General features: G+C 46.4%; 1 protein-coding gene and 1 long non-coding RNA gene across 5 annotated transcripts in view; both read right to left on the bottom strand.

The window, feature by feature from the left end:
• LOC132532812 (uncharacterized) overlaps positions 1–27,686 on the bottom strand; it is a 1,004,413-nt gene that overhangs the window by 321,370 nt on the left and 655,357 nt on the right. For 2 of the 4 annotated variants that reach the window (XR_009544744.1, XR_009544745.1), the window contains exon 6: positions 10,062–10,166. This is a non-coding gene — a long non-coding RNA (uncharacterized LOC132532812). Of the gene's footprint in view, positions 1–10,061; positions 10,167–25,949; positions 26,378–27,686 lie in introns of those variants that run through there. The other 2 variants (XR_009544743.1, XR_009544742.1) reach the window with 2 other exon arrangements.
• SOX2 (SRY-box transcription factor 2) lies at positions 10,945–13,410 on the bottom strand. The gene has a single exon (XM_060172024.1). It carries the CDS (start codon positions 13,139–13,141, stop codon positions 12,179–12,181), a length of 963 nt encoding a protein of 320 aa, XP_060028007.1. The 5' UTR covers positions 13,142–13,410; the 3' UTR covers positions 10,945–12,178.

Here is a 27,686-nt window from a genome sequence, read left to right as displayed (position 1 = left end):
ACAAAAGCTGAGGTAGAGAACCGTTAGAATTCACTGTGTGTGTGTGTGTGGGGGGGGGCATTGATTAATCTCCTTGGAGCAAGGGGGATCCGTTTTTCCCAAGAGTCTTCCTCTACAGCTATTTGTTTTCTGTTCACTCAAGCATTTGCAAAAGAATGATTCCTGTTCCTTGAAGTAGGAGGAGGAGGTGAAGAAGAAGAAGAAGAAGAAGAAGAAGAAGGAGAAGGAGAAGGAGAAGAAGGAGAAGGAGAAGAGATGAAAAGGTGTATTCCAAAGCACTACAGTTCTTTCTCTTTTTTTTTTTTCTTTCTTTTTTAACAGGATCCAAACACAACAGAATAAGGCATTTTACAAAAGTCCCAGGCCATATGTTCTCAGTCTGTCTTCAACAACTGACCAAAGAGGCCGTCCCTATTGGTAGCTGTGACTTTTGGGCGCACAAGTGCGCTCAATGCCTTACTGCTGAATCTGCAATCAGAAAGGGACAAGAAAAGCTTTTATTGCTTCTGGAAGGTGGAGGTGGTTGCTAGGATGTGAGGACCACCACAACCAAGACATACACTTACTCACAACACAACACAACACAACAAAACTGGGAGCAGTCTCTGGGCTTCGGGTGGGGTGGAGGGGAGCCGGCCGCCAGTAGCTCCGCATCTGCTGGAACTTCCCTCTATCTAAACTGTTCATTTACGGGAGCCAACTTATGAAATCTCCACAATTAGATCTTCATTGTTCTTTCCTCCACGACAGTGACTAGGAAGAAAAGGTCCTCTCGGTCGGGGCCAATCCAACGAAGCGCTTGACGCTATTAAATAATAAAGCGATTGTGATTTACATTGTTGTGCAGGAAAAAAGGCCAATTATCCACTGTTATGTTGCCATAAAGATCAGATTAACTCGAATTAGTAATCAAACAATATGTGAGCGTTGAAAAAAAAAAAACAGGAGAAGAAGAAGAGGAGGAGGAGGAGGAGGAGGAGGAGGACGAAGAAAAAGAAGAGGAGAAAGAAAAGGACAGCAGAACTGGATGACAGCTAAGGCGACGTCTTCACTTTCTGCGCGAACCCACCCGCATCCTCAGCCCAGGCGACAGAGGCAGCCGCCGCGGACCCGAAAGGAGGGAGCGAGCCGCAAAGTGGTGATTAACGGTCTCCAGTGTTAATTGTTCTCAATTAATCCCAAACAGAGCGAACCAGCCCGGCTCCCCTAGTTCGGCCTGCTCGTAGAAGTCCTCCTTCCTGGGAGGGGTTTATAAGAAATCCCGAAGAGGAGGAAGAGGCGAGATGGGTGCTGGCGCACCTGCCAGCGCATGGGTGGGGGTGGGGGAAGAGGTGCGGGGAGGGTGCGGGGCCTGAGGTCTTCAGCCTCCTCCTCACGCCCCCTCCCCAGTGAAGCTCGCTTCTCTCTACTCTATCCAGCCCCTCGCCGTCTGTTATTAGGTTTATAACTCTTTGCCCACTTAAATTTGTGCAGCCAACCAAGGAAATCTAAATAGGTTTGCGTCGCCCCTTGGGTATAGCCTGGAGGCTTTACTAAGAAGATTAATTGTGGGTGTGTACCTGGGGGTGGAGGGGACCGCTCAGCGATCTGGTGGCTGAGGGGTGAGGACAGGGAGCTGCCTAGGCCCAGACTTAAGTAGGCACCACGGGCATACTTAGCGCGGGCCCCTGAGAAGAGGCTCAGAGATGGCAAGACCCACCGCAGGCAGAGCCAGCCGAGGCTGTTGAAAGCTGGACCTGTCTCTGGCCCACAGGGCAGGTCACCTGGCTTCCAGGCCTGAGGTGGGAGTGAAGAGCCACGTGTGGACGGTGCTGGGGTGGGGAGGTCGGCCTGTTTTCACCCCACCTCACCCACTGAACCAAGTTTAGGAGAAAGAAGAGGAGGAGAAAGAGAAAGAGAAGAAAGCAAAGAAGTAGGAGGAGAAGAAGAAAGATAAAGAGAAGGAGGAGGAGAAAAGAAAAGAAGAAGGATAAAGAGAAGGAGGAGGAGGAGGAGAAAAAGGAGGAGGAGAAGAGAAAACTGGTTAGCAGCAGCTTGGCTCTGGGGGCTTGCAAGTTGATATTTCTGTGGCCACAATTTAAAAACAAGACAAAACAAACAAACAAACAAAAACTTGTACGGGGCTGTGTGGACATTTGTAAGCAAACCAGGAGCAATTCTCCAGGGTGTGATACTTTCCCAAGTCCAGAGAGGGGGCCAGCCAGTGACAATGCGGCGGGTGTCTCGCCTGATACTGTGACAGCACAGGAGGGGAAGTGTCCTCGCCCACAGCCGGGGTTCTCGCCCCTCCCGCCCTCCCTGGTTGCTTAGGGCCCGGGAGCAAAGATGTGGCTAAGGGGGCGGAGGCCAGGCTGCTGAGCTTCGGGAAAATGGGACTGAATAGTATATAGTTCCTTTAGTAGCAAGTCTCTTCCCCCACCCACCCTTGAATAATTCCCTTTAAAACTCAGAGGCACTGAAGCTTAAGTTTAAACAGATGTAAAATGCAATCTTAGCCAGGTCTTGATTTTACAGCTGAGGGGCACTTGGACGTCAGAGTTTAAGCAGTTGTTTTGGCCCACCCCTCCTGTCTCTACCTCCCACCCTTCTTCCCTGTAAAACCAACTCAAAAGGGGACAGACTCCACTCCACTAAGATTAATGTCCGTTGATTTTCAGGATTAACCCTCTCAGGCAGTATAATAAAATACTAGAGGTCTTTGTGAATTTAAATAAATACATGCATCCGCGCGCCCTTCTCTCCTTTCCCATTTGATCTCTCTGTCTTTTCTCAGGATATCAGAAAAACAGTGCCTTGGGACTGCAGTGAATTTTAGAAGAATTTCTTATTCAAGGTTTCCAGATCCTCCAGGGACAGTTGGGGGGCACTGGGACTGGGGGGAGGGGGGTTGGAAAGGCCAGTGCAACTTGAAATATCTACAGCGATGCATTTTGATTTGGAAACTCTTGATTAAAAATCTATTTGTTCCTCCCAGGGCTCAGCAGATTTCAATGTTGGTCACAAGAGCCACAAAATGTTCATTAAAGGAACCTACCCAAGGCTACTGTATGGCCACTTTGTGAACTCAGGACTATGGATGGGGGAAAAGTATGAAAGTGTGAGTTGATGTCCCGCTGGCTGTCAGTGTGTGGTCTATTGTGGAGAATGGGGCTTTCTGACTGAACAGAGAGGCCCCCCTCCCCCTTCCCCAGCTCTGCTGCACCTGCACACTGGATGAGGGAGTCCCTGCCATTCAGCCCGTCGCAGATTGTTCAAACAGAAGACATCTCTGACAGCACTCAATTCATTCCATTTCTTCCTGCTTTTCAAACCAACACACACACACACAAAATGAGTATTGCCAGTCAGTGACAGCCCCCCCAAAGTCTTAAAATACTTTATATGCAGCTAATTTGGAAGCTCACACAACTAACCATGAAATATTTTGTATCCTCAACTTGTAAGGCTTCTTGAAGAAAAAAAAAGATCACCTGATCTCCCCCCCCCCATTGCAAGCATGCCTCCATGTGAGGCATACCTCCACACACAAGGATAGTAAGTTTGTGCAAAGATGCTGCAGTCCATGTGAGGCATACCTCCACACACAAGGATAGTAAGTTTGTGCAAAGATGCTGCAGTCTAGCACAGGGAGAAGTTTCAATGGGAACCAAAGCAGATCCATAGTTTATCTTATCAGAAGGGCCGACTTGAAATGCATTCATAATTTATGCTGCTAAATCAGTTTGCTAATAGGAGTGTGTGTGGTGGTGGGGGCAGCCAGAGGAGGGTGGTGAGTAGCGCAAGCCAGGCTAGCAAGGGAGGCAAAGAGGCAGAAGTGTGAGCTAAACATTTAAATCAATTTCCTAACAACAAAGTCTCCCCCCCCCATATGCTTGGTTGTGTTTTTTTTTTTTGTTTTGTTTTTGCCATCTTAGACTCCAAGATGTGTTTGCACCATTTCACAAAGCTGATGGGAGTGTTCCGAAAGCTGATGAGGGACTGTCAGTCTGGTTTGAACAGAAGTTGGGGTAAACAAACACTTGCCAGGGAAACTTGCTTTTAAGATATTTTCTTTGGATGTGGGAATCAAGGAAACAAAGAAGAGAGGAAGACACTGAGCAGAAGGAGAAAAACAGGCTTCCCACTTAGTGTTTCATAGTGATTAAGCTGTAAGGTCACGCAATAACCCAGATTTGAGCTGTTAAGTGTGATAGCCAAATCGACCCAGTGTGAGTTGATACTAAACTGACTGCATGTGGAATATCGGCTAATACTCAGCAAATCGTTAGTCTGTTAGATCCTGGACCAGTATCACAACATAGCGCCTAGATTTCAGGAATCCTCCCATTAGAAGGGCATTCAATAAGTTACACTGATGTGAAGGTTAAAATAAAATAAACTAATAAATAAAACCACTTTGGGAAGTGCAGAGATGTTTTCCACCAAGAAATAATTCTAAGCATCTTACAGAGTCCCTGGACTGAATATCTTTTTTTAAAATCTAGTTTAAATCACAGTTTTTAGGAGTTTTCCCACATAAATTTTCTTGATTCTGAAGATATAGACATAAAAGTGATATAATCATTATGAGAGGGGACTAAAAGGGGAAATGGAAATGGCAAGCCCCAAGCAACTGGGTTCACAGATCTCAGAACCAGAACATTCTACAGTGGAGCCTTCTCTTCGCTCCACCCGCTGAAACGCAAGAGCGGAATAAAAATCAAGCTCCAACAGACGCTGTAAATTGCGCAGTGTCTCAAAACCCACGCATTCATACGCCACAGCGGACTGGAGCTAAGTCACTGTAAAGATCTACTGAAGAAGACAGAGAGCACCTAAGAGCTGGGGGTGGTGGTGCGGGTGATGAGTCTTGAGTGTGTGAGTGGCTATTCAAGTGTTGGATGATGGGGAGGGGTGTGTGTGTGTGGGGGGGTGGTTCCCAAAAACTGGGGCTGAGTAGTACGGATAGTGCACTGCTCCACCAGACTGGCAAAGGCTCAGATGGTAGTTTCTCCCAAGACTTGGAGGAAGCCTTCCAGCCCCTGGGCTCAGCAGGCCCTGACGTCACCACTGGGGGTGGGGGCTCCATCCCGCTTCTGGCCTGGCCGCCAGCGATAAGCCACCCCGCCTTGAATCCCCTGCTCCTCTTAATACACTAATTATTTTTCTCCCTTTGCGGGTGGGGGATGGCTCCTAGCCGAAGTGCTGGGATCCGGCTCTTCAGGAGGATGCTCAGGGCTGGCAAGTTTGCAAGATGACTTCCTAGGCGAACGCCTCAGCCAGGCAGCTGCCTGCAGGAGGAGGAGGAGAACTTAGACTTGTCTTGGGTCTCAACAATGTGAATTTCATTGCCCAGGACCAGAAAGGAGAAAGCAAGCCCCGAGTTTCTGTATTGATCTCTGGAGTCGAAAAATGACCGTTTCTTGTCTTTCCCTACCACCTAATTCCGTTGACCAGTAAGAAAAGTATTAGCTGACAATTAATCCCATTCTGTCAGGGCCTTTGCACCCAGCATCTGCTAAGTCATAAATGGCTGTCACTTCTGCTTTACAAACAGCAAGGTGCACCGGTTCCATCTTCCCTGCACTCATCTGGGAGGGCCCACTCTTTGGGGGAGTCCAGATTCCTCAGCCAGGCTAGTGAGCAGCCTGGCTGAGGGCGCTATCACTCAGGCTCACAGTCCTTACCCAGCAGGGCTCAGTAACTCTTTAAAATGTTAAGGCCTGGGAGGGTTAAGAGAAAGGACTTGAGTGGGGCAGTCTTGATTTGGGTGGTTTGGGAACTAAAATCGCCTCCCGCTTTAGAGGGGTGAAGGTGGAGGTCCGGGTGCTGGGGCGGGGGGCCAGAGTGGAGAACTCCCAAAGGCCCGCCACACTGCGGGAGACTTTGCAGAGTGGCCCGATTCTGCTAGGGGCTAGATGCGTTGGCAGGTGCGGGCGGAGAGATCTTGGCCTCGGGGCGCCTTCCTGGCGCGCCGGGTGAGTGCGGAGGCTAGGGCCGCGGTGGGGGGTCCGCGTTCGCAGCTCGCAGCTCGCAGCCCGTAGCCCGCAGCCCGCAGCGCCTGGCATTTAAGCCCAGACTGGGAGCTGGAGGCCAGGGAGGGCTCTCCCAGCCGAAATCTTCACCCACCGCGCACACAACAGTTTGCATGGAGAAGGCAGACAAGAGCGGCCAAGGGAGGACTCGGTGGGGCTTTGGGGTGACCAACTTAGCACTTCTTTGCAAAGGAGAGAGCGAGCATCTCAAGCATAGAAGCCCAGAAGCAGCAAATGCCTTTGCGCCCAGAAATGAAGAAGAGGACGACGCCTAAGCAGAGAAGCCGGGCAGAGCGCTCCGGGAATGAGTTGAATCACCTTTGTATCACGATACAACAGACAGTCCATTCCGCCACGCACGCAGAAAACCAAACTCTCACCCTTGGGAAATCATGGCCTTGTTTTCAAAAACCCTCCCTCCCCAAAGAGGAGTCTCTGGGTCAAAATTAGAAAAGTCACGTGGATTATTTTCCAAGGGTCACAGAAGTAAATACACAACCTAAAAAAATAAGAACTCCAAACTGGACCTTGTCGTGAGGACAGAGAGAGAGAGAGAGAGAGAGTGAGAGAGAGAGAGAGAGAGAGAGAGAGAAGGTTTCCTGGGAGATAAGAGGTCAGGTTTCCAGGATTTTTTTTGAAAAGAACATAACTAGGTAAGACACCAAACTAATTCTCTGGTTTGAGCAACTTTCTTTTCTTTGGAAAGCTCCTTCTACTGTTACTCTATCCAGTGTGTGGTGTGTGTGTGTGTGTGTGTCCCTCTGGACTCTATCCATATTTTCACAGTAAAGGTCAAGCGTTTCTTCCTCTTCTGTCCCTAACAGAATTGCCTCCTATAGGTGGTCCTTAAGGAAGTTCACTCAGTTACCCTCCAACTTGAGTTTAAAAAAGAAAGGATTCAACCCTCCAACCTCAGTCTCACTTGTGACTGTTTTGGAAAGCAGTCTTTACTCAGAAAGCCAGGAAAAAGAGTCTAAAAATCAGAGTGAGGTGCAAATTATTTTAAGGCAATAATGGGGGAGTCGTGGTGGGGGTGTGTGGAAAGTGTTGAAAATGTTAAGTCTCTGCTAGAGCTCACAGAAAGGGGAACTCCATCCACAAAGCAAAACATGAGTACCTGCTTTGCAGAATTTTCCAAGAGCAAGAGGTATGGGACTGGGGGGGGTAGATATAGAACACTCTTATAATTACAACAAATAAATAAGCAGTGCCAACCAGCAAGCAATCAGACCACAGTCTAACTTTAGTCTCAGAGCTGTTAGCTCTAAACTGATAGCAGATGAAAAGTAAACGGTGTGCACACAATGGCACTGTTCAATTTTCTTCTTGGGGCTCTATATGAAGATCCCATCACTGTGTAGTTAAGTATTTATTGTGGTTCATTCCCCCCACCCCCAGACACTGATCAGTTCTTTTTAATGTAAGAAAACTGGCAGCTCAATGGAGCTCTCACAACAAAAGTTCTGAGAAGCTGAATGAATTGGGTTTGTAATTACTGCATCCAGTCCCTCCACTTCTTGTAGCTTATCTCTTATTCATTCACCTTATATTATTGTCAAGGAATTTTAATCTCAAAATCATTTTACTCAGGGCCACAGAGGAATTTATGACGTGGCAGAAATGGAACACTAGCCTCTCCATTCCCACCCCTTCCACCACACCTGGAAGTGTTCAGACCAATTGGTAGGGAAGGAGGGACTATCTTGTACCCCCAATTCACTCAATAACTCCAGAGTACTCAGTATATAGAATCTTCCATTTTAAATCCTGGATTTTATTACTGAACAGGATTGTGTGTTCTTAAATACAGAGAGTGCCTGAGTCTCTAGCAGTCCTGTGCTATCTCCAGTTAAGGGCAAAATTCATAATCAGTCCCCTTCCGGTTCACCCCCACACTGCAAGGGACCTTAAATGACCTTTCTAGATATCATATAAAAATTAAGAGAATTTATATTGTTTTTTTTTTGTGTGTGTGTGTGTGGGGGGGGAGACAAAAACAGTCTATGAAAGAAGACTGTAATTCCCACCCATCCCCCACCCAGGAAAATGTTTATGAAAAAGTCAGCTTGAAAATGCCCAGCTCTGTGTGTATTTCAGTCCAAGGTGTTGCTGATGGAAAAGCTTCTCCTACTGTAAGAATGTGTTGCTTCTAGAACTAAGTCCTGCTATTACAACCAAATCTACTAGCAGACTAAATAATTAATTGAAGCATTGCTCTTTGACCCTTGAAAAGTCCAGTAGGGACACGTTTATAGCAATAATACCTCAGAATGAGCCCTTGTCAAATATTCATTTAGTGGTTAATGTGAGCCATTTCCCCCTGGGACTGTCTGTAATACCAGCTTCCCAGCATTGGCAAGAAACCTTGCTAATCTACTACAGCTCAGCAAAATATTTTAATGCTCTTTATTTAAAGTGTGTGTGTGGGGGGGTAGGGGAAGTGACAATTTTACGGAAGGGACAAAATATAATATTATCCTGATGGACATTCCTATTTTGTGTATAAGGTCAACAACACATTACAGTGACCCCCTCCATTACAGGAAATTTAGTGTTGCCCCCATTTTAATGAGAAAAATAATATTCTGAGGAAGGAATACCCGATTAATTTCAGCACTGGGAGATAATGATCTTCTGGGCAAGTTTAAGGATTTACTCTTCCCTTGGAAATCCAAATATAACATACATATATATATATATATATATATATATTCATATATATATATATTCAGTGTTCATCTAGCTGTAAAAGTTGCATGTCTTGAGGAATCACTTTACCCAAACAAATGAATGGCAATGTCTCATTTTCTTCAGGTGCAGTTTATCAATATAATTTGTATTTGCTAACAAAATATTTTGCTTTTAATTTGGTTTGAAGGAGGGGAAGTAGGGCTCCACGTATTCTATGCAGTCAGTGACAACCATTCAAAACGGATTCAACTTCCCAAAACACCGCTCTCTTCCCCCATGCAAAAGAATCGAAACCGAGCATTTTGTCAAAAAGTGGCTGCTTTTTAGCCTGGTCCTGCAGACTCTTACTTTTAATGGAAACCTATCGCAGTGAAATTACTCGAACCCTACTACTTATTTCTACTTCCCCCCGTCAAATATATAGACTACATATTTGATTGGCTCAAGTTCCGGGAATATCCTCCTTCTCACCCCCACCCCAAGCAAGATCATTTGGATCTTTATTCAAAGTTTCTTTTATTTGTATGTGTGAGCAAGAACTGGCGAATGTGCTCATTACCACGTGAATAATCTGTATATGCATTACAATGGCTGGCCGGGCCGGGGAAATTCTTTTAGAGTCTCTGCATTAATTGGGGGGGGGGGTGATGCCTCACATAGAATTGGAACTGGCATAATAATTGTACTTTCCCAGTGCAATACTACCCTAAAGATGAGGATAAAAAGGAATGGAAATCACTGTACACCTAAAATAAAACAATCTACATGAAGCAAAAATGCAGAAAACTTGAGCCATCCATAGCTAAACCCTAAACCAATATTACCACCACTACAAGAAATACCTCCTTGGAAAAAGAGGAGATGCTAATTGAATGTCTGCAGCCAATACTTTCTTCAAGGGTGGAAGACTGTTGGGATTTCAACTCCTCCAAAGTTGTAACAAGCCCACACTACGAGGCCTTAAAATTGAGGGACGTTAAACTGGGAGCTGTTAAGTATATCTGACTCTTGGTTCCTGGTCCCCAAGGTGGGGAAAGATGAGCGAGGTGAATATGAAATAAGGAAGCAAAGTCCCCTGCCTCTACCTCAAGAGGTTCTCAGGCTGCGGCAACGTGCGGGACAGTTGTGTAGCAGAAACCTCGATGATTCAAACATCCTGACCATCCACCAACTTCTCCCAACCCACTGAGAACAACTAGTTTTTACCTTTCTGAGGGCAAAAGAAAAGAACAAATGCAATCTTTCCCCATCGCTTTCTCCCGACTACTTTTCTGCTACTGTCATAAAGCACAGTTAACAAATCAAAAGCATAATCATCTCCAAATGTGATTAGACCGGACAAAGTAAAATATCTACCTCTCAGTTGTTTTCTTCTTTAATATGGTTGTTGCCTGGCTTCTTTTTTTGCTTGTTATCAGCGGCAGAGATTATCCGATTTGGGGCAACAGGCTTGGACCCGCGCTGCCAATTTAAGAAATGGAATTCGTGGAGGGGAAGAGAGGGAAAAAAAAGAAAATAAATAATAGTAATAATAGCCATGGTAAGTTGGGGAATTTTTGCAAAATGCTCTTCACTTTCCCTTGGCTCTAAACTGGAAAATATAAGGGGTAGAGTTTATAAAGTCAAAGAACAAAGAAAGTAAAACATTTGTTTCCTTTCACACAATAGCAGGGCCCGAGTAATCCAAACACCCACCAAGCAGATGAGCACTTTGCATGTCTAGTTTGCAATTATTCTGATACAAGAAGCATTATTTTCCTCCACACCAGGTTTCCAAAGGGCCATTGTACTGAACAGAAAACGAAAACAAAACCAGACAACCTGGTTCTGACTGGGCTCAATACCCCATCTGCTAAGCTACAAGACATTTTCAGAAGTGATTCCTTTCTGGCAACAAGTGGCATAAATCAGTTTAAGGATAAGTCCCCATCATTCTTATTCATGCTGCTTAGAAAAGAAGGGGTTGGCTTTACAATATATGTCTCTAATTTCTATATTAGAAATGGCATAAGCATGTCAATTTTTTGAAGGTATTTAATTAATCATGCAGCCTTCCAATCTGTTGCAGTTTAATAGTAGTACACACTGCTGGACTAGAATACCAAGGGCTTTTTCTCTTCTCTCTCTCTCTCTCTTTTTTTTTTTTTTTGTATTTTGCTTTCTTGGCACAGCACAGTATATTTCCCCCAAGGAGTTATGTCTAATCAGTGTTATCCAAAAATGAAAGACTCAAGCATAATTTCAGTGTCCATATTTCAAAAATTTATTTATCTCAAACTGTGCATAATGGAGTAAAAACTTAAGTTGAAAATGTACCTGTTATAAGGATGGTATTAGTTCAAATATATACATGGATTCTCGGCAGACTGATTCAAATAATACAGAGCCGAATCTTTAAAATACAACTACGGAAAATAAAGGGGGGAGGGAGGAAACCTTAAAATATCACAATTTACAGAAATATTACAAACCATAAGAAAATATTTCAAACACAGTAATTTCATGTTTTTTTTTCTTATCTGAACAAAATGGAAAGTTGGGAAACAAAAGCTATCATAAATTACCAACGATGTCAACCTGCATGGCCATTTCTTTTGCTTTTAACATTAAAGTTAAAAATTTAGTACACTCTAACTTTTGACCCATTAAAGACCATGGACATGGTTTTGCCAGTACTTATTCTGATTTTTCCTTTTGTACAATTTTTAAACAAGTAGACTGTCCAAATCGAAATAAATTTTCTTCTCTCCACATTTGCAACTGTCCTCAAATTTCAGCTGCTTAATGAAAATTCAGCAAGAAGCCTCTCCTTGAAAAATATTGGCAAATTCTCAGCTTATAAACAATGGACATTTGATTGCCATGTTTATCTCGATAAATACTGTACAAAAGTAGCTTGCAAATATTAAAACATTTTTTGTCGCTTGGAGACTAGCTCTAAATATTATTGGTAAAGACGTTTGCAAAGTTTCTGCAAAGCTCCTACCGTAAGTCACTAGAACTTTTAAAAAGTTTTGCGTAGTTTTCTTTCCTCCAGATCTATACAAGGTCCATTCCCCATTCGCCCTCCCGCCCCACCCCGCCTCCCCAATTTTTTTCTCTGTACAAAAATAGTCCCCCGCCCCCCCAAAAGAAGTCCAGGATCTCTCATAAAAGTTTTCTCATCGGCCTCGCAGTTTATTATTACTATTATTATTTTTCCTTTCCTTCCTTCTTTGCGTGAGTGTGGATGGAGCCGGTGTCCTCTCGCAGCTGTCACTGGCCGTGGGGACGAATTTTTTGCTCATTTTTAAACCTGTCGGGTTGCTTTTTTGTGTGTGTGTTTGTTTGTTTTCGGGTGTGTGCGCGCGTGTGTGCATGTGTGTGAGTTTCCCCCGTCTCTCTCTCTCTGTCGCCACGCTGGTCCTCCTCTCCAAGCCCCCGCGTGGTGCAGCGCAGTCCTCGGCCCCGCGGTCCCCGGGCCGGGCCGGGCCTCACATGTGCGACAGCGGCAGCGTGCCGTTGATGGCCGTGCCGGGCACCGGGCCGCTCTGGTAGTGCTGGGACATGTGCAGTCTGCTGGGGGCGGCGGGCTCCGGCACCTCGGCGCCGGGGAGGTACATGCTGATCATGTCCCGGAGGTCCCCGGCCTGGCAGGGCGCCCTGGAGTGGGAGGAAGAGGTGACCACGGGGGGGCTGGAGCTGGCCTCGGACTTGACCACCGAGCCCATGGAGCCGAGCGCCATGCCGGGCGTGCCCTGCTGAGAGTAGGACATGCTGTAGGTGGGCGAGCCGTTCATGTAGGTCTGCGAGCTGGTCATGGAGTTGTACTGCAGCGCGCTCACGTCGTAGCGGTGCATGGGCTGCATCTGCGCCGCGCCGTGCGCGTTGAGGCCCGGGTGCTGCGGGTAGCCCAGCTGCTCCTGCATCATGCTGTAGCTGCCGTTGCTCCAGCCGTTCATGTGCGCGTAGCTGTCCATGCGCTGGTTCACGCCCGCGCCCAGCCCGGCGCCCACCCCGACCCCGCTCGCCATGCTGTTGCCGCCAGGTGCCAGCAGCCCCCCGGGCAGCGTGTACTTATCCTTCTTCATGAGCGTCTTGGTTTTCCTCCGCGGCCGGTATTTATAATCCGGGTGCTCCTTCATGTGCAGCGCGCGCAGCCGCTTGGCCTCGTCGATGAAGGGCCGCTTCTCCGTCTCGGATAAAAGTTTCCACTCTGCGCCCAGGCGCTTGCTGATCTCCGAGTTGTGCATCTTGGGGTTCTCCTGGGCCATCTTGCGCCGCTGGCCCCGGGACCACACCATGAAGGCGTTCATGGGCCGCTTGACGCGGTCGGGGCTGTTCTTCTGGTTGCCGCCCGCCGCCGCCGCCGTGGCGCTGCCTCCTCCTCCGCCGCCGCCCCCCGAGCTGGGCTGCGGGCCCGGCGGCTTGAGCTCCGTCTCCATCATGTTGTACATGCGGGCGCTGCGCGCGGGCCCGGCCGCGGCGGCCGGGACTCGGGGCCCGCGGCGGCGAGGGGGGGCGCGGGGGGCGCGCGGGGGCCGGCGCCGGGCGAGCCGCCGGCCGGGAGCACTCAGGGGGCCGAGCCGAGGGAGGCTCTGCGCGAGGGGCGTCCGGGAGTCAGGATCCGGAGCGGAAGACGACCGAAAGCAGCAGAAGCAGCAGCAGAAGCAGCAGCAATAGCAGCGGGACTTTCCTTCTTTTCTGGCCGCGGCCGCCGCCGCCGCCGCCGAGGATGATTGTTATGATTAGGAGGATGATGATGATTTTTTTTTTTGGAAAGGCTTAAGCCCCGGGGCTCAAACTTCTGCCTTTTCTTCTTTCTCTCTCTCTCTCTCTCTTCTTTCTCTCGGTCCCGGTCTTAAAGAGGCAGCAAACTACTTTGCCCCCTTTTGCAAACACTCTTCTCTGCCTTGACAACTCCTGATACTTTTTTGAACAAGTTAATAGACAACCGTCCATGTGACGGGGGCTGTCAGGGAATAAATGGGTTTGCGTCGGCCAATCAGCGCGTGCCGGCGGCCGCACGAGGCCCCGCCCCTCCAGCTTTGCATGAAAGGGGGCGGGGCCTATCGCAGCGGCGGCGGTGCGGGGGAGGCGGGGGCGCGGGCGGGGGGCGGCTCCCGCAGCCGGGCTGCCAGCCACTGAGAAACCTTTGTATCCCCTCTGGCAGCAACAGGTCACCCCACACGCCTTTTCGAAGGAAGTGGGTGAACAGTTCTAAGGCGACGAGTTCCCCACTCCCCCCCCCGCTTTTAACTGAATATTGATTTTCTCGTAGGGTGTGGGGGTGCTGAAATGGAGGTGCGGAGTCTCGGAGATGGGGGTGGGTGTGAAGAGGGGCGTGGGCAGTGCAGAGCGGGAAGCTCGGGGCGACTGTCCTAAGGTTTCAGGAAGCTGGCAGTGCCCGAGCCCATGTCATTGTTTCCTCTCCCCCCACTCCCAGCGGAGACCCCTGACCTCGACCCCCCCCAGTGCATCTCCCTGACCCCGCAGCCCCCTGGGCCCCCCAGACGCCGCAGGTGGCTGCGCGCTCCCCGCCACCCTCCGCCGTCCCGACTGCACTTAGACGGGCAGCTCGGTGCTCAGAAGCCTCCCGGCTTCCAGGTTTACCCTTGTTTTTAAAACCAGTCGGGCTTGGTCTTGGGGAATGGCTGGTGCAAACTTTGCTCTGCCTGCTCCCCCGGCCCTACGGGAACCCCGATTTCTGGCCCCCCCGTCACCTCCCAGCCTCGCCCCATCCGCCCTCCTCCAGTCCGGGGGTGCACGGTGGGGGGAGAGGGGTGCTCCCACTCTCCGCTTGCCCCCCACCCTCCTTCAGGGTCTCAGCAGCGCGAGTTCAAAAGGGGACGGGGAGGGGAGGGGGAGAGGAGCAGCAGCGAAAACTGCCTGAACTGCAGGCGCTGGGCTGGGGGGAGGGCCACCCCAACTTCCTGGCCCCCCACGGCCGTGTGTGTGTGTGTGTGTGTGTGTGTGTGTGTGTGTGTGTGTGTCTGTGTGTGGTGTGGCATGGGGCCTCACTTAGACTCCCTCCCACGCCGAGTTCCCAGGGCTCCAGCACCAGCCGCCCTGGCATTCCGCCCCCCCCCCCCCCCGCCGGGTCGCGGGGGCCCGGGCACAGGTGCAGGCCGGAGGCGGGAGGTGGTCCCGCACCGCCTGGCCGGGCCTGGAGGGGAGGGGGCGGGGTGGGGGCTCAGGAATCCCTCCCGCCCAGGACCCAAGAGGGTAATTTTAGCCGCCGTCCCATTGTCCCGACGTAAAGATTTCAATAGGTAGGCGCTCAATGCCGAGAGAAATGGCAGCACGTCCGTTACAAATAGGTAGTTTTGTTTCTCTTGTTGTCGCTACACGAAGTCAAACAAAGCCCGGTCTAAGTTTCTTTCCACTCTCTTGTTGGGATCTTTGTGGCTAAAACGCACTTGATGACAAAAGGGGGGTAGAGGGGGAGAGAGAGAGAGAAACCCCACCACGATGCCATTTCTTTTAATATTTTTATAAAAGGCGTAAACCATTAGGGTTACTTATTTACTCTCTTCTGTAACTCTCTCTGCGCCCCTCCTTCGCTGATCTACCCTTCCTCACCCCTGAGAAAATGCACGGCCACGTTCCACTTACTATCTTTACAGAACTCTGCCATGTTCTGTTCCTTAACTTTTCCAGAACCGACCCCGCTACACACACAGTACAGCTTTTTCCATTCCCTGTCCTTCCAGACTGTTCTGCGTTTGTCAAACTCAAGATATATCGTGCTCACCAGAAAAGTTACGAGCAAGAAAATTCTACAGACTTAAAAAAAATTGTTTCCAATCAGTCTCTCTCCCCTCCCCTGCCAGATATCCCTCTTTTTTTTTTCACTTTTTTTTCTCTCCCCTTCCTCCCTCTTTCTTCCTTTTTCTTTTTCTTTCTTTCTTTTTTCTTTTTCTTTTCTTTCTTAGATTAGGATTTGTTTTCGTTTGGGGGAGTCCGGGGAAGATGAGATTGGTTTTCTTGAAACACATAACAACATGGCACTCTTCATAAATAAAGCAATGTTTTCCGTTTGTTCGAAGTGTAACATTAAGCTAAACACGGATGTGGAGATTAGGAAAGAGAAAAACGTTGAGGGAATCTGGAGAAGAGAAGGCGGCCACCAGCTTTTCAGTGCATTTAGCTTCAGAGATGTGGCTGGTGCGCCCCCTACTGGCATCTTGCATTTCCAAAACTATTGCTTTTTTACCTTTAAAAGGTGCTTGGAAATAAAAAGAAGGGGGGGGGGGTAAGGACGAGGGCGGGGCTAGGAGGAAGATCAGACTAATTACAAGTAATCTCAACAAAAGAAAAGTTAACATATCATGCAAGCTATGGGACTAAGTCATAAGAATCAATTCTATTTAATTTGCTTAGCTTAGAATTGTACATATAATCTAGAGGAAAGTGGGAGGTTAAGCCATGGGGAAAAAAGATACAAATTGTAAAATTCAATATATGAATGAATTATGACTGTTCCAGTGTCACAAAGGACAGACGGCGAATTCGCTTTGTGATTGTGTATGCATTAGTTTGTGCTTGCATTATTCCAAAAAGTTTTTAAAAAGCTTATTGATAATTAAATTTGAAGAAAGAAGTCAACGAGTTGGTGTGGATAATAGTGTACATATGTAGTAATAGTAGATGGTTATAAGGAACAAACTTTTTTTTTTTTAAATCTCACTCTCACTCAAGGGATAGTTGTAAGGTATATTTCCCCTTGGATGATATGTAAACATTTTATGCTTTTTTTTTTAAAAAAAATGCATGTGTTTGTGCCTGAACTCTGTAATAATGTATTTAAGAGGTTAAGGGGACTGGCTAGGTCTTTTGTTAACTGCTTTCTCATAAGATGCACTATAGAAATACATTCCAATTGTGTTATCATTGGTTGCATTTATTTACAGCTTTATTTTAATTAAGCCTGCTGTACTTATCAAGGCAATAAACTAACTGTGGCTGGCATTTATGCAAACTAATGTGCAATGAAAATAAGATTAAGGAAGATGGCGATAGCAGAAACAATTTTCTCATTAGATTTTTTTTAGAACATATGCATTAAAAAAATCAGATCACTGGCCACTTTATTTCAATCCAGCACCATCACTGGCCCCTAAATATAATAATAAATATAACAATCACTACAGATGACAGAAGCAGTACTGTCTTAGGTTTGTAACAGACGGCTACAGTACTAATTAACAATACACCATTGACTACTAGGGAATCAAAATAAGGTTTAGAAGAGGGTGCTTCATCCTCAGAGAATTTTAAATGTTGCCATTGGCACAATTTATGAGAACTGCAAATGCTTAATACAGAGGGAGAGGCACATTTCCCTTCCACAGGCTGCAAAAAAACAAAAACAAAAACTGCACACTTTTAGAGAAAAATTAGAATTTAAGTAAGAAAACACACACTTACACACCTCTTGAAATATTCTGATTTTTGTTTTAGTGAATTATAGACCTTAGCCCCAAATCCTGAGCTTATTATGTGTAACTTAATTTTATTTAAGAACCATTTACATCGATGCTTCTCTCCTAAACTCCTCTCATTCCTCTTCAAGTATTCTATCTCAAGCCAACTAACAATTTTGTGGAGATAGGGGACTGTAGACTTATTTTTTCTTCTTAGTGGCAAATAGAGGTTTAACTTGCAGTAATTAGGTGAGAACTAGCCAAGCATCTTACTATTATGATGCTTGTTAAAAAACGCTTCTTTTCTGCATCTGCATTTGAGTGTGTTCCCCTCCTCTCTTAATCTTCTTATGGAAATGAAGGCAAACGGCAGGGAACCTGCAGAGTCTTGGAGAATGTCCTTGTTAACTGGAATTTCTCAGCATTGCTAATTAGCAGAGTTTGACGACCACCAGTATTGGGGGAAAGCTCTGTTTAACCACTCACAAACCATTCCGAGGAAGAGCAGACTAATTTTATTTTGTAATTAAAATCTGAAAAGGGCCCTATTTGACAGTTAGGGCTATGAGAGTTTTATCTCCCCGTGAAATAATTACTGCCTTGATAACTCAATTTTCTGAAAAATGTCAACTGTGGTCTCCAAAAGTTTTAATTTCATTATGTAAGGAAAAAAAATAAAGAGAGAGAGAGAGAGTGAGAGAGGGAGAGAAATGTACAGAAAGGTTTCTATTTCTGGAACTGGTTAAGTAAGTATATTAGGAGCCAGCCAGATTTGGCCAAATGCAGGGACCTGCCTCCCCTTACCCCCACTTTTGTCATGTTTTCTCTGGATTGTAACCTCCCAACCATCTTTACTGAAAGTGACCACAGCAATGACCATAATGCAGCGAGCAAGATCTTGCTCTTAGTGTAGGAAAAGGCAAATAAAACTAAACAGAGAAGTCCGGCAACACAAGAAAAGTTTCTAATCATAAAGGTAAAAAAAATAAAATAAAAAAAATTCCTATGTGTAAGACAATGCTGGTACAACCCAGTAAGGTGAGACTTTATTGATAGTTACATACTAACATAAGAAAACAGAACTACAGGATAAGGAGGATGATTTCAGCTAATTTTCAAAAGGTTTTACTCTATGCCATCCAAATCGCAAAATACAGCATAAACAAACAAAATCTAGTCATTCCAAACTGGAGCTTCTGCAAGACTTCCAGAATGATCAATGTTTGATTCCCCTCAAGACATATGTATATTAAACACACACACACACACACACCAAAAAAAAAAAAAAAAAAAAAAAAACCAAAACCAAAAAACACAAAAGCCAAGGAAGATACTGAAGAATTTTCTTTTAAAATTATAGATTTTTCAGAATATATCCAATGAGGAATACACTGTGAAAAGAAGAAAACTAGATTGCATTTGTGTTGTGAGCAAACTTCATAAACTTCATTTGCTTCAGACTGGGGTGGGAGGTGGGGGGGAGGGCAACACTAAAGGAGATAGTTCAATTTTTATAAAGCAATTTTCAAAATGATAGAAACCCCTGAATCTCCCTCTTCTGTCTTTTGCCAAACTTGTGAGCTTTTGGAAATGTGGAGGATCGTTGCCAGAAAACAAACACACACACACACATATTCCCAGATGATAAGAAGGACAAGCATCTACCTCTTTCCTTTTTTATTTACTAAGCATAGATATGCAATGCAGATGGACGCATGCTAGGTTGACAATTTTAAAATGAACTAATCACTTTTTTTTTTTTTTTGCTTCTTGTCTGTCCCTTCAGCACCTTGCCTTTAATTTACAGAAGAGGTAGTACACACAACGAATGAACAAGGGGGATAACAAATGCTATTTCAGTCCAGACCCAATTTCACCAAATAATTTCACTCAAGAGCTGTAAGGACCCTTGAAGTCTAAGGAATGCAGAGCTGCCCTGCATTCAGCTCCTTTTTATACTCATTCTCTTTCATCTAATTCCCACTGATGAAATAAATACATTTACAAGAATTCAGCAGTTAGGAAACTAAATATATGTCCACCTAGTTTAAAATCATAGCAACAAAAAGTAAGATCAGATCACTTGTGTGAGTCTTCAGGGATTTCTGCAGTAACCATAATATAGAGCTTCTAGCACTATTATATGTTCGTACTTCATATATTTCTGCTGGTACACTTTCTGGGGGAGAAAATAAAAGACCCACACTTTCCAATTTAATTCCTATTTCTGAGTTATCAAGTGATTGAAACATAAGATTCAGATTCAATCTCTGTTCTGCAGCTGTTGGGGGGGGGGAGAGAGAAGATTCGGTGTGTCCATTACATGATTAATTTTTAAAAGGCAAAGTGAAATTTTAGAGAGATGCCAATGGGGGAAGATTCAGAGGATTGCATAGTGGGAAAAAAAACGCACATGATTTTAGTTTAAAAAAAACAGGAAAAGATAATGAAAAATAAAGATTCCCACCCCCACCCCCCAACAGATGAATAGATCATTAGGAACTTAAAGTGACAAATCCATGGGCCCTTTTGCATGTCTAGACCCCTGCACAGGACTTTAACTACTCCTCTCCCTGACTGACCACACCATCTTGTGCAATTAATCATACCAGAGGAACAGGGCTTCCTTAGAATACTGCTTTTTTAGTGTCTAGGATTGTGACCCTCATTTTTTTTTTAAGGAAAAAGAGAGAGACAGAGAGAGAGAGAAAGGAGAGTGATATGAATGTTTTAAATCCTCTAATTATTTCCTTTATTAATGACCACAGCTTTCATGGAAGAAAATAAACCTCAGTCTTCCTCAAGGTTTCCCTAGAGCACACTGAGTGACAGGTATGACCCAGCAGTGCAGACCAGATTCCAAGCTCATTTCCAAGCAAGGAGACACCAACTTTCCCTTAGCCTGGTCCCTTCCAAGTTGCAGCTATAGAACCCAGCCTTCTTTCTTCAGAAAACTTCCCTTTCTACAAGTCCAATGGGACATGACCTAAAACTCTCACAGAAAGTGGTAAGACCAATCTTAGAGGGCAGAAGTATTTGGCACCCCTCAAAGCCAAGCCAGCAAAGCTGAGGACAGAAGTGTGACCTGCTTAACACGTGTCAGGGGCAGGGATACTAGCAGAGAAAAGTGAAAAGCCTTCCACCTGTGGTGTGGAAAAACTGAGAGCAAATCATTGAAGGTGAAATCACCCTAAAAACAACCGCCAGCCCTAAACAAAACTGTTTCCCACTTTGCCCTAAAGGTTTCTTCGCAGCTGTGGCCTGCCCTGGCCAGTTCTCTCAATCAAATGCACTCCCGTCCTGGGCGGGCTGGCATCCTCCAGGCTTCCCACTGACATCTGGAGCCCTCTCCCCAAAGCTCTTCTGGCCTAAAAAGAACTGTCTGAGGAGTCTGCCTTCCCCGGGGCCCACTTCTACTCGCCCCCTAGCGTCCCCTTTCCAGCCCTGGCTCCTGAGGAGTTGGGCTTCCCCATCCATCCCGGTGAAATTCTTAGATCGCTTGCCTGATAATCTTGAAAGAGCTGGGGCGCTGACTTTTATCTCCCCTCCCACCCATCTTCCCATTCTTCTTCCTCTTCTCCTTCTCCTTCTCATTCTTGTCCTTCTCCTCCTCTCTTTTTGTAGGCTTTCCCCACTCCATTTCCCTCCCTCCCTACCCCACCCCCCTTAATTTGAAGATCATCGACACGATAGGCTGTAATGAGTTCTTCAGAAACTGTTATGATCTACAGTGACAATCTCTGCTCCTAATTCACAGATTATTGACAAGCACCGTGGGCTCAGTGGTGTCAAGTTGTACTTGTGGTTTCAACACCCTTCAGCAATCCACATAGCAGCTGGGCCAGGGATTAGGACCCACAGCCTGGCAGCCCGCCTTGCTCTGACAGGCTGAATGGTGGAGAGATGACTATCGGCCTCTCCTTCAGCTCCTTCAAGCCGAGCTGGGCTCTCTCCCTGGCGCCTGCCTCAGTCTCACGGTTGGATCCAGGAAACTAAAGGCTCTTCAAAGTCATAGCACAAACTTAACACAACGAGGGCTCCTCCAGGAAGCTTGGTCTTGCTAATCAGTCATTTTTATTCATACCCCCCTAAAATAGCTACCCAGCTCCGAGGAGCCCCCACAAGCTGGCTGTGGACAGAAGCGGCTTGGGGGTGCACTCAGGCTTTGAGATGCAAGGGTTGGAGGGGACAAGGGAGCTGGGCACGGCTTGGCACGGGCGCAGAGGACCTCAGCGAGGCTGGCCTGTCCTCCTGGCTCGCCCTCACGGTCTGCCAAGATGGGCTACTTACAAAGCAGGGCAGCCGGCCAGCGGGCGTGGGCCGGACTGGACCCCGCAAAGGCAGCCCCGCCCTTCCAGCCCGGGAGCTGCGGGCTGCGGAGACTCGCGGCCGGTCGCCAGCGCCCGCGGCGGAACCGCTCCCGGGGCCCAGAGCCCTTGGCAGCTTCCCGCGGCCCCCGCCTGCGCCCCCAGAGATGCAGAGGGCCACCTCCCCGCTGGCCACTCTGGGGCGTGGGACTCCAGATGGGGCCCCAGGCCTCTGGAAACCGCAGGGCCGACGCGGCGCTGGGAGGGCTGGGTGGAGCAGTCCAGGCCTAGGCCACCCACTCGCTCGGTTCTCTTGGCTAAACCGGGATGTGTTTGTGGGGGTGATGGTGGTGGTGGTGGAGGGTTTGCACTTTCTTCCTGGGCCCTCCCTGGGAAGCTGGGGGTGGGGGGAAGGCGGCTCTGTGCCTGCTGGTGCGCAGCTTTCTGCAGCGCCTATCCACCCTGTTCTCCCTACAGGGTGGGATCCCCTGGGAAGGTGGGCTGCACTGTTGGAAATTCCCGGCCTCCGCTGTTCCAAATTGGACCTCACTGCAGAACAGCAGGGGCATCAATCCCCTCTGGCTGGTGGCCTCCAAGTTCTGCAGGCACTGGTTGCTCCCCCCCCCCCCACAGGCTGGGGATGGGAGGCGTGGGAAGGGGGTGGGGGTCTGACAGAGCACTGGCAGTTACCTGGAGGGGGAAGCTAGGTGGAGCAAAGTGTTTGTAGCAGAGGAACACCCCCCCCCCCCACACACACACCGCCTGCACTTCTTTTCTACAGAATCCGGGGTGGAAATGAACTCACAGCACCTTGATGCTTTTTCCTGCAAAATGCACCCAAACTCATTATGGAGAACCCCTGGCCAAGTTTCGATGGAGAAGGTCTGTCTCTCTCTCATTGCTACGTACAGCAGTGCCCCAGTGAAACACACTCTGGATCCGATGGCTTGGGGTGGGGGGAGAAATGCCAGAGCAGCACACATACCTTGCGCAGCCAACAAGGCTATATTTCCCCAGCAGTCGATCTATACATATATTTATACTTTAATAAGAAGTCAAGTCTGTTACGAAGAGTAGGCTACTTCCTTAAATAGACAAGCTTTTCTTTTTTCCAAAGCAAGTACTAAACCTGGCAACATTTTTTCCTTAAATCTAAAAGTTGACATTGTAAGTACATCCTGAAAATTGGATTTGTAAAATAGCCGGGGATTTCATGTGTTCATGGGGCACATGAATAGTTTCCATCTGATTTTCAGCGACGAAATAAGCCACGTTTATCATCCTTTTAAATTCAGAGGACATGCCATTTTTGAATAGCTTATCTTTCTGAAAGAATTCAAAAATGGACACTCAACCTCACTCGCTCTTTTTCACCTAGACAGGTAATTTTGGAAGTGTGAAAAAAATACTTCTCTTGACTTGGAAAATCTGGATCCCCAGTCAGTGAAAATTTACTCCTTACCATTCACACTCTTTTCTCAAAATTCTACAGATGAGATAAAAAGGAGAAAGGTGTTAGGCACCTGTTTCTTAAACAGTGTCTAGATTTTAACTGCTGGCAAAAGAAGAAAAAGTTTGATCCAGGTTGGCTTGGGGGATGGGAAACATACAAAGTGAAGATTTAAAAAAATGCATTCTGAAAAATCACTGAGCACAAAGGCACAAGCTTTTTCGTTTACTCAGGCACAATACTTGAAGGGTCTCTAGTCGCTGCAGACCACATGGGAGCCAAGAGGCAGCAGCATCATTTGCTTTACCTTTTGAAATATGAGCAGAAAGGAGAAGTAACTTTTTTTTACTGCTTCCCTCACTGGGACAGAGTAAGTCTATCTTTGTTTTACAAGTTGTTTCTCTATCTGCCTTATTATGGCTGAATCATTTTTTTTTTTTTTTGAAGTCCCAAACCAGAACGAGGGTAGGGGGAGGAGGGAAACTAGGTTAGTTTTTATTGATTAATTGATTGAATTAAACTGGGATAGTCTCCTTTTTTATTTTTTCCCTGAATTAAAAAATGATATTATCTTCCAAGGATATAAAAACATGTTTCATCGCTTCATCTCTTATTTGGAGGGTAAAAAAAAAAAGTTTTATCTAACCCTAGGAACAAGGTTCCAGCGATTTGCAGGACTGGCGCTGCGCAGCTCCCACTGTGTCCAACAGGGGGCGCTGGGCACGAACCTGCGCGGAGGCTCAGCGCCGCTTCACATCTGAGCCGGGTTCCAGCCCCGGAAGGCGAGAACCGCGAGCGGGGTCGAGTATAGAGCTTTAGTCTTCGTGGATAAAAAGAGATTAAAGGCTAAATTCTTTTTAGGGTGTGTGTGTGTGTGGGGGGAGGGTTATCAATTTTAACCAACTACGAAAATGTCGAGCTTTTTATCCTTTGATGTTCTCATAAAGAAACTCCTATCGGTTGAGGAATGACAGGGCTTCTGAGCCAATGTGTGGCGGAAATTATTTAATTAAAAATATATTTTTCCATCTGTTCACATGATCTTTTTAGAGGTACTTTAAAAAACTGACACTGATCCCTTTGGCCTGTTAACCCTGCCCCTAGTTTCAAATACTATCTTTTTTCCCATCTTCTATTTCGAAGACACTTATTTTAATTTGAAGGGGGTGGGGAGAGACCCAAATATTTAAATCCCCCCAAAAGTTACTCTTCTGCCCCTCCCCCTAACTCCTTTAAACAGGGACATCTACGCTGATACATTTCACAATGCAAATGATTCTGCAAAGCCAGGTGTTACATAAATAACAAGAAATGACTCTTGGAGGGGAAAAAACCACAACTAACTGATGTTGGACTACAAAACACCTATGTATAAGATGAAGTCTAAATAAAAATTGTAATCCACCCACCCCCACCCCAACTTAAAAAAAAACAACAACCTTCACCTGTATTTAAATAGCATGTCTTTAATTACAGCAGTTGGGGATGCATGAGGCTGAAATGAAATTAGCAGTCATTACCAGTCCTTTAACTCTGTGGTGCTTTTGATCAGCACTAAATTAGCTTTCCAGTCCTAACAAAGACTCTACTACAAGCAGTGGGCTGTAAATAAGACAGCGCGACCTGCCCTCAACACCTTTTCTCTTGTCAATCATAGCTCTATCATTCAGCCCAAGATTAACCTTTATCTACTAAATTTGAAAAAAAAAAAAAAAAAAAGGAAAAAAAAGAAGAAGGAGAGAAAGAAGGGCGAAAGGAAAAGCAAAAAAAAAAAAAAAAAAAGAAAGAAAGAAAGAAAGAAAGAAAGAAGGCGGGAAGGAAAAGCCCCCCCCCCCAGTACATAACAGAGGTTTCTAAGAGGCCCCTTTAAATTGCATTATAATGAGCCCGTGTCAGAATCTGCATTTTCCAAATCATCCTTTCTCACCCAGTCCCCATACTTGTCAGTGTGTTGTTAGAAGAGGCAGAATGCAGTTCAGGTAGGAGAGGAATTCCTGTTGCCCAAATTACTATTTGGGTTGGGCATGGGCCAGCCTTCCTAAATCATTCTATTATTAGCTGCTCCTTCTCTTAGTCTAACGAAATTTCGGGAAAGGAGGGAATGCTTAAAGAGAAAACTATCGGTAATTTTAAGGCCTATACATAAGTTGCTGCAATGAAAACAGTCAATTTTCTTCATCCATTATTAGACTCCAGTGTCTAAGTCATCGGAGAGAAAAATCACCAACTCCAACAACAAAAACCCAGCTGCTTGTTCTAGCACTGATTTTTCAAAAGTAAAACATTGGCCCAACTAGCCATTAGAGGGCGCCAGAGAGCAAGCCCCGTCACCCCCCTCACACAACTTCACCCAGAAGCCCTCCTAGCTTTCAGCTACACCATGCTCTGTAATTCCTTATCCCAGGTAGTATATCCTGCTCGTCCTGCCCTCTTGCAGTTCTATCCTCCCCTGTGTCAAACCTCTTAAAAAGAACAGGGTCTTGCCGTGTCTCTTTTATCACCCCCTCCCTACCAAAATAGGAAGTCAACCAGATGAAAGAGTAGCAATCCTTTAATGATACATACTTTTTGACTCAAAATTCACTCTCTGTAGCCTTGGTTTGGAGAAGGTTCTTTGTAGGGGTGAAATGGTAGAACTGGATATTTTTAACATGGCAACCTGATTTATTTTTATTGCCGGCATTTCTCTCTGGGAGCTTGCAGATTTTTTTTTTTCATTTTTACAGGAAACACACACACACACACACACACACACACACAAGACAACTGTTTATGTTTAGCACTGAAACTGTTCAGAAGAGAATACAATGATGTCACTTCATTACTGCATGTGTTAAATCAAAATTCGTATTTCATCCCCAAAGTTAACGCTTTCAGATTTCAACCTGCTTGTGCTAAAATGACTGCCATCCAGGGTGCATTTCCAGATCTCTTAAAGGTCAAAAGAAAGGAAAGAAGAAGGAAAGAAGGAAGGAAGGAAGAAAGAAAGATAGAAGAGAATGAGGGAAAAGAAAGTGAGTGGGGGGGGGCAGAGAGCAGTGAGCTAGCAGTGAATGTCAAAGTTGGGTTGCAAGCTACTTACACGTCCATGCCAGATCAGGGTGTTGTCTTGTAGCAGTTTGATTGGCAGGTAAAAAAGCGAAAGAACGTGAGGGCTCCCAGAGCTTGTTGTCAGCCCAAGCTTGATCACTTCTCACCGGACAGAACGAGTTGAAGGAGCTTGCAATTCCCCTCTCGTCCTCCATCCAAGGCACGGTGAATCCATTTCGGCTTTTCTTCCCCCCAGTTTCTCCATCAGCTTCCTGCCTTCACCCGCCTCGCCTCACACCAGCCTCCAAGACCTAGCCTAGCTTTGCCACTGCAATCCCCTGCAATAAGAAAAATCGTTTATGGCTTAAAACCCCAAATGGCTGATTTTTTAAAAGAGAGAGAGAGGGAGAGGGAGAGAGAGAGAGAGGAGAGGGTGAGGGGGAGAGAGAGGGGGAGCGAGAAGAATGCACCCAGAGAACAACACAAAAGTCAGTTATCCTAACACGGCTCTATCCCCCACCGTACAGAAGAAGAATAAAAAAAAAAAGCTTTATGTTTTTTCAGTGGGTATTCAAAGATAATTTGATGCCATTGTTTCTGCTACAGATGGTTCTTTTAAATACAATAACACGGCTCTTTGTGCAGGCTACCCACAATAAAAATCGAAAGCGTTCCCCTGAATAACCATTTTGTTCTCTCTTGTATGGGGCCAACAAAAGATGCCGTGAGGTAATGGGTTCTGTTTATTGAAGCCATAGAATAGAGGTTTGATAAAGATTTTTTTTTTTTTTTAAGCAGAAGACCTTGCAAGGTCGGGCTGATCTCTTCATATTTTTTTTTATTAAAATATTTGTCCAATAGATTATTCCTTGGAGCAGCTGCAGGTTTCTTCCTCAGTTCTTAATCAGCTCAAACATCTGTCTCTTTGAGGAGGCTTAAAAAAAAAACAAACCCTGCAATTGTATCAATGGTGTGGTAACCTTATCAAACCCGAGTTTTTAGGCTGGGTGCAGGCAAAGGCGGTGGAAGCTCAGTTCTATTGGGTCCTGATGGGTGAGGCAGAGGCTTGAGAGAGAGGAGAGACACAACAGCCCCAGACAGAACCACTGAAGGAAAAGAGGCTTTACCTCAGCCCCCCCGCCCCCCAACCCTTTTCTGTGTTGAACACCCACAACTGCACGAGCCAGACACTGGGGACTGAAGATGTGCCTCCTGACACCTACAATCAAGCAAGACAAGTGCAGCCAGCACAGGGGCTAGGTGTGCTATCCTAGCCTGCTCCCTTTAAAGACCTTTGAGGTCTTTAAATCCTGGCAACTCCAGGGTGGTAGCCCAAGGGGAGGAGTGGAAGCAGCTGAAGATTAGTCTGTAGCATTTAAAGGGTTCCACTCCTGGCTCTTTTTAGATGTTCCCCCCCCCCCCCACTATTTTTATTCACTGTTTGCTAGCTTTGACAGATTACAACCCTGTCAGAGGACTGGTGGCCACAACCCTCCTGTTACAGCTCCTCCTAGTCCCTTGGGCTTGGCCTTGTAGTTCTGGGGAGAGCTGAGGACTGTATCAATTCTGAAAGAGCCCTGAACCCTGATGGCTATGAGGGCACCTACAGGGGAAGCCGCTGAAATTTATCTACCTTTCTATAGGAATTAATGTCAGGGCTCTCCAGGCCTCTATTACCCCAGAGCGACAGTAATCCACTTTCTAGTCTTCTGCTCAGTGAGTTCTTACTTGTGGCAAAAGTCTGAGAAAATGACTTTAATCTTAAAGACAAGTTTTCATTGGGTCCTCT

This window comes from Erinaceus europaeus, chromosome 14 (assembly GCF_950295315.1).
Source record: "Erinaceus europaeus chromosome 14, mEriEur2.1, whole genome shotgun sequence".
Taxonomy (NCBI): Eukaryota; Metazoa; Chordata; class Mammalia; order Eulipotyphla; family Erinaceidae; genus Erinaceus; species Erinaceus europaeus.
This window is presented reverse-complemented; position numbering and strand designations above follow the sequence as displayed.